Raw genomic sequence first — 7,091 nt, forward strand, 5'->3', positions numbered from 1 at the left:
GGACGCCTGGGCGGCAGCGCTGCGCCAGCTCCGCGGCAAGGTGAGGCCGGGATGGAGCTGCGGGGCAGAGGCCACAGCGCCCAGTGCTCTCCTGGGCACCTCTCACAGCTCCTCTGTGTGATCTTATGCCTAGAGAGCAGCCACGACGCTGGATGAGAAGATTGAGAAAGTGAGACAGAAAAGGAAGCTCCAGGTCAGGGTCTTGCTCGTTACTTGAAAGACTGGTATGTGTTTGGCCTTCTACTGCATTCCCTCTGGAAGCTCCGAAAGCATCCTGAGGTGCAGTGCTCGAGCTGCAGCTGATCACCTTGGCTGGGTTTGCAAACACACATGTGCTGCTGAACTGATGACCATGCAGAATTGCTGATGTCTAAAGTTAGGCAGAACCACGGATCTGTGAATGAGCTCATAAGAACAGCAAACACAGGCTCACAAAGGATTGACATTTCTTTCTTAGCCTTCCTTTTTAAAACTTTTTAATAGGAAAAAGAAGCTAAACAAGCAAAAGTGAGAGATGAAGATGCGGAGGATGAGGATAATCAAACCAAAAAGAATGAGAGTGAGGATTTTGGTGGTGATGAAGAAGATGTGGAGTCTCAGTATTCATTGGATGATGAAACTATCTTCACAAAAGCAGGTATTAGCAGTACACAGAGAGATGGACATGAGCAAGAATCTGACAGACTGTTTCACTAGAGAAAAATCTGTGGTGAAGCCTTGCTGGGAGTGGGCAGGAACCTTTTGTATTTTGTTGTTGTCTTTCTGCAACATTCCTTCTGATTTTAATCAAGCTGATTTTGAATGGTAGCCATAGCACTTTATTTGAACTCATCCCTGAGGAAGGATATTTATTTGGCATTTTACTCCGTTGCACAACTCTACTTGTTTTTGAGGCTTCTCCCTCAATAGCTCATTCAGAGCAAAAAGTATGAGTTTAAGGTAGTCACCATATGTTATGTTAGATGTACTTGTTAATTCCTGTCATAGAATAATAGAATCAACCAGGTTGGAGATGACCTCAAAGATCATTGAGTCCATTTCTCTTTCTCTGCAGATAAAGTTAAAGTGAAAGAACGGAGGAGATCAAAAAAGGGAGAAGCAGTAAGTTGGACAGAATGACACGAGTCAAATTCCTTCAGGATTTCTTCGGGAGGAATTTGCTTTGGTTAACAAACCATAGCTCTAAAACCAGCTCAGAGCGCTTTGATAACATGTTGTGCTGCTGCCTGTGTTGTTCCAGTTTTGTTGTTGCTCCTGTTTCTAGGAACCAGAGAACTTTTTCGAAGATGCCTCTCAATATGATGATAACTTGTCATTCCAGGACATGAATCTTTCACGACCTTTACTAAAGGTATTGACCGAGTTTATTTATTATCTCTGTTACTCTGAAGAATGTTGTGCAGCCTCCTCTCCACCAACTAGAACTCTGAAATTCCTCTTCTCTTTGCAACCTCTCTGACAAATTATGTGGAAGCAAGTGTGATAGTCCTTTAGGAGCTGTTACTACAAATTTAATGGAAACTGCTTTGATTTGCAATGTGTCAACACTATCTTGAGCAAGACTTGTCACAGAATCACGGAATGATCGAAGTTGGAAGGGACCTCAGGGGTCAGTTCAAGCAGGGCCACCTAGAGCTGCTGCCCAGGGATGTGTCCAGATGACTTTTGAGTATCTCCAAGGATGGAGACTCCACAGCCTCTCTGGCAACCCGTGCCAGTGCTCGATCACCCTAGCAGGGAAAAAGTGGTTCCTGGTGTTCAGACAGAATCTCCCATATTTCACTTTGTACCCTTTGCCTCTGCTTCTGTCCCTGGGCACCACTGAACAGAGCCTGGCTCTGTCATCTTTCTAGCCTCCCATCAGGTATTTAAGTACATTGGCAAGTTTCTCCTTGAGCCTTGTCTTCTCCAGGCTGAACAGTCCCAGCTGTGTCAGCCTTTCCCCATATATGAGGTGCTCTCAGTCCCTCAGAATCTTCATGTCCCTTTCCTGGACTCTCTCCAATATGTCCATGTCTCTTGAAGTGATGAGCTCAGCTCTGGGCACAGCACTCCAGATGTGGCTATGTCCAGCTGTAAACTCTGTTCAGAGACAGAGTTTAGTTGCTCTATCTCCTTTGTAGGCAATCACAGCTCTTGGCTTCAAGCAACCAACCCCAATTCAGAAGGCTTGTATCCCAGTGGGTCTGCTGGGGAAGGATATTTGTGCCTGTGCTGCCACTGGGACAGGTAGGGACTTGAGCAGGGCACTGGAAACGTGGAGAGTTAGCTAGTCACAGTAATTGGTAATTCTCCTTAATACTCTTCTTTAGGTAAAACAGCTGCTTTCATCTTGCCTGTCCTCGAGCGCTTGATCTACAAACCTCGCCAGGCTCCAATAACACGTGTGTTGGTGCTTGTGCCAACACGAGAACTGGGTATTCAGGTGCACTCTGTCACGAAGGACCTGGCTCAGTTCAGCAGTATCACAACTTGCCTTGCTGTAGGTGAGTATTAAGCTGTTTGTGTGAACTGTACATCTCACTGTGAAGCACTGTGTGGAGCTGGGAATTCTGTGTTGTAAAACTGGAGGCTGTATGGTTATCGTACACTTGCTTCTAGTAGGTGTGCTGTGGTTTAAAATCTCACTTTCCAGTACTATGCTGGACTTGTTTTGTTGGTTTCTGAGAAAGAAAATGTGGGGGTCAATTCTATTTGTGAATGTGGTTTAATCTGAGTTGTTTCACATTCCTCAGGCAATTTGCATCCGTGTACTCTGCTGCAGTGTGCTTGGGGAGGCAGCAGTTCGTATTTGCTCTCTTACAGGTGGCCTAGATTTGAAGACTCAGGAAGCAGCTCTGCGCTCTGGGCCAGACATTCTTATTGCCACTCCTGGGCGGCTGATTGATCATCTCCACAACTGCCCTTCTTTCCACCTGAGCAGTGTCGAGGTGCTGATTTTGGATGAAGCAGACAGGTAGGGTAAGCAGGACAGCAGTGAAAAGCATGGCAGTTTTCTGCTTTCCTTTTCCAAGGCTGTAGGGCCATCCTTGTTGCCCTGCCTTAAGTAATATTTCTTAGCTAGAACCAGGTGAAGGTGCCTTACCTTGCTCTTTTTCTCCTGTGCAGGATGCTGGATGAATACTTTGAGGAGCAGATGAAGGAAATAATCCGGTTGTGCTCCCACCATCGTCAAACAATGCTTTTCTCTGCCACAATGACAGAGGAGGTAAGACAGGATGCTGAGAAGCATATTGAGGCAGGAAGTTGAATGGGAGCTTGTCTGGTCTTTTCCCAGAAATCATGTGGACTCTTTTTTCGTTTAACCTGTTTTGGTAGGTGAAAGATTTGGCTTCTGTTTCCCTGAAGAATCCTGTCCGCATTTTTGTGAACAGCAACACAGATGTTGCACCTTTCCTGCGGCAGGAATTTATCCGGATCAGACCCAACCGAGAGGGAGACCGTGAGGCCATTGTGTCAGGTTAGTGATGAGCCAAGAAAGGCTGGAATCAGTGTATGACTATGAAGCAGACTTCTAAGAGGACTTTCCTTTAGCTCTGCTGACACGAACATTCCAAGATCACGTGATGCTTTTCACCCAGACCAAGAAGCAAGCTCACCGTATGCACATCCTGCTTGGGCTGATGGGTCTGCGGGTTGGGGAGCTTCATGGGAACCTCTCTCAGGCACAGCGGCTGGAATCACTCAGGTACTAGCAGCTGGCAATCGGAGGCAAAACAGGAGTTCCAAGCTGGAAGTTTTAGGGAAGTAGATTGCTACATTCATTGCTAATGCATTTGCTGTCTCTGCTCAGGCGCTTTAAGGATGAGCAGATTGATATCCTGGTAGCTACAGATGTGGCTGCACGTGGACTTGATATTGAAGGTGTTAAAACAGTGAGTATTTGCAGTGCTGAGATTTTTGATGAGTCCTTTAATGGTGCTTCCCTACTAGCACTGTTTCTGTTATAGGTGATCAATTTTACCATGCCCAACACCACCAAACACTATGTCCATCGTGTGGGTCGGACAGCCAGAGCAGGCAAGGCTGGTCGTTCCGTTTCTCTTGTGGGTGAGGAAGAACGCAAGATGCTGAAGGATATTGTCAAGGCTGCTAAAACCCCAGTGAAAGCCAGAATTCTCCCCCAAGGTATGGGCTTCATTCAGGTAAAAAGCAGGAGAGCATTACACAGGGAATATGGTACAGAGGGACACTAGAAGAGGTGTTGAAAACGAAATGGGCTTCCCATGAGCTGCTTCTGATGTTCACGTGGTATTGTTTCCAGATGTCATATTAAAATTTCGAGAGAAGATTGAGAATCTGGAGAAAGATGTCTATGCAGTTCTGTGCTTGGAGCGTGAGGAACGTGAGATGCAGCAGTCAGAGGCCCAGGTAAGCTTTTTTTTAGGAACTTTTTTTAGGATCTGGTGTAGATATAGTCCATAATGAGGTTACCCTAATGTACTTAACCTGCCTACTTTAGAAAGGGAAGAAAGAGGTATTTTTTAGCCACCATGAGCTCACTTCTTGCCTGAATTATCTCAGATCAATAGGGCAAAGAAGCAGCTGGAGACAGGAAAAAAGGAGACTACAGGTGAGGGTTTGGAGCGGAGCTGGTTCCAGACTCGTGAGGAGAGGAAGAAGGAGAAATGTGAGTCATGACATTGCTGCTCCTGTTGTGTTAAATTCTATAGCTGCAACTGGCCCCTGCTCAGTACTTTAAGAGGTTCTTTATTCTCTCTCTGTCTTTTTCTCTCCAGTGGCTAAAGCCTTACAGGAATTTGACCTAGCATTACGAGGGAAAAAGAAAAGGAAGAAATTTATGCAGGACACACAAAAAAAAGGCCAAATGACTGTGAGTACAGTTATGGACAAGTGGGAGCCTGGGTGGACCATCGTAGTTTTCCCCTAGCAAAATCTCACATCTCTGCAAACTTGCATTTTAACACCTTTCAGCCAGAAGAGAGGTCACAGTTTGAAATCTTGAAATCTCAAATGTATGCTGAGCGGCTGGCAAAGAGGAATCGCCGAGCGAAGAGAGCCAGAGCCTTGCCAGAAGAGGAACCAGCAGCAGTGCCAGCAGGTAGAGTGTTTTGTTTTACAGTGGACTTACCTTATGTCACCCACTTTACCAGAAATAGGTAAATTAAACCAGTTTGTGTAGAGGCAGGCACAGATTTCTGAAGGAATGGCCACCAGTCCTGGCCAGGGTGTGTGTTTGCTGAGAGCAGTCATTACTTTTCCTGATGGTTAGGCTAATTGTTGTGGTCAAGGGTACTGGGATGATGCTGTGGCCTTCTCTTTAGGCCAACCTTCCACCAACCACTGTTCTGACTATTGTCTCTGTTAGGTCCCAAGAAGAAGAAAAAGGTGTCTGTGTTTGACGAAGAGCTTACCAACACGAGCAGGAAGGCTCTGAAGCAGTACCGTGCTGGGTAATGTCTTAGCAGTAGTACCTTGGTCCAGATCATCCCAGGTGGGATGATTTGGCTTTTTGCATCTTTGGGCTTTCTGAGGGATTCTTTGACTGATACTGGGGGAAAAGGTGGGCAGGGTTCTTCCAAGAAGTACCTGTGCTTTTGATGTAATTCTATGATTTGTCTTATCTCTCCCCTCTCTCAAAAGCCCATCATTTGAAGATCGAAAACGCTTGGGTATGACTCAACGTAGGAAAGGAGGAAACTTCAAATCCAAGTCCAGGTATAGCTCCCTTTACCTTCTTATTCAAGCTTTAGGGTTTCTTTTTCCCCTGGTTTCTTTTTCCTCTCCTTGTGATTGTTTAATGGCCCTTGCTAAAAGGTTTGTTGGTTCTACAGTAGTTTACACTCCTACTGCTGCAGATCTCATGCTGTGGACAGTCAATGGTACTGCCTTTAATAGGACATTCCTAGACTTGGGCAAACATTTTGCCTAGAAAATGCTCAGCGCTGCTCACTGTCATTGAGAGTTGGGCTAATGGAATGTCATTTCAATTATTTTCTCTTTCAGGTACAAGAGAAAGTAAGAATTGTTGGCAATTACCAAGACCCTGTGTGAAAACATCTGTAGCAGCCCATGTAATAAAGGATTATTTTTCTTTTAAAAGGTTTACTCTCTTTTATTGGACAGCCAGAGTAGTCAAGAGCTGGAATATGTTACATCTTTCTATCAGACTTCTAGTTCACATAAGTTGTCTGTAGGGCAAAAACTGGAGAATGCTTATTGCTTTGTTCATATACTTCTGTGAGCTGTAAAGGATTTCTGTGGTCGAGAGCCTATTTCTGTAATAGAAAAAAAGTTTTTCAGACTACCTGTCACAAAGATAGTGTCAGAGGTGACAGCTGTGGGAATTAAATCTCCATTTAAGAGAATCAGAAGGGTAAAAACTAGAAAAGCCCATGGGTTGACATAAAGACAGTTTAATAGAGAAAACAAAAGCTACACACCAGCAAAGCAAAACAAGGAATTAATTCACTGCTTCCCACAGACAGGAGGTGTTCAGCCATCACCAGGAGAGCAGGGCCCATCATGTGTAAAGGTTCCTTGGGAAGACAAACGTCATCACTCCAGATGTCCCCCCTTCCTCCTTCTTCCTCCCACCTTATATACTGAGCATGATGTCATATGGTGTGGAATATCCCTTTGGTCAGTTTGGGTCACCTGTCCCAGCTGTGTCTCTTCCCAGTCTCCCATGCACCTCCAACTTCCTTGCCAGCATGGCAGTACAGAAAGTAGAAAGGGCCTTGGTTCTGTGTAAGCTCTGCTCAGCAATAACAAAAACATCTCTACATTATCAGTCCTGTGTTCAGCACAAATCCAAAACATAGCTCCATACTAGCCACTCTGAATAACTCAAACCAGCACACATTGTGAATTAAAGCAGGGAGCATTCTGATCAGCAACACATCCTTCATTGCATTTAGGTGTTAGATCTTTCTTGGAATTTTTACCATGTCTACTCTCCCAACTTTTATTTACCATTACCCTTGCTAAATTTCACTGCTATACTTTTATTCCTGTAAGTGTGGGAGAATTTCTGATTGCTAATGGACATGTGAGCAATCCAGCCTTGCTGGCAGGGCCTGAGCAAGCTGCAAGCCAAGCTGTTCAAGGACACTGCTGTGGCTGGAATG

General features: G+C 45.1%; 1 protein-coding gene across 1 annotated transcript; it reads left to right on the forward strand.

Annotated features, from left to right (window-relative positions):
• Window positions 1-7: 7 nt before the first annotated feature.
• Window positions 8-5,983, forward strand: DDX27 (DEAD (Asp-Glu-Ala-Asp) box polypeptide 27; the record flags this gene model as incomplete). Its single annotated transcript, XM_009077734.1, has 20 exons — window positions 8-40; window positions 134-193; window positions 484-637; window positions 1,055-1,101; window positions 1,265-1,351; window positions 2,124-2,229; window positions 2,313-2,486; window positions 2,806-2,956; window positions 3,109-3,208; window positions 3,319-3,460; window positions 3,535-3,688; window positions 3,794-3,875; window positions 3,951-4,128; window positions 4,265-4,371; window positions 4,525-4,630; window positions 4,740-4,834; window positions 4,936-5,062; window positions 5,330-5,414; window positions 5,605-5,679; window positions 5,968-5,983. Coding segments are annotated over 20 exons (2,079 nt in total), but the record flags the coding sequence as incomplete, so codon positions are not given.
• Window positions 5,984-7,091: the final 1,108 nt, after the last annotated feature.

Source organism: Acanthisitta chloris, unplaced genomic scaffold (genome assembly GCF_000695815.1).
Source record: "Acanthisitta chloris isolate BGI_N310 unplaced genomic scaffold, ASM69581v1 scaffold41296, whole genome shotgun sequence".
Classification (NCBI taxonomy): Eukaryota; Metazoa; Chordata; class Aves; order Passeriformes; family Acanthisittidae; genus Acanthisitta; species Acanthisitta chloris.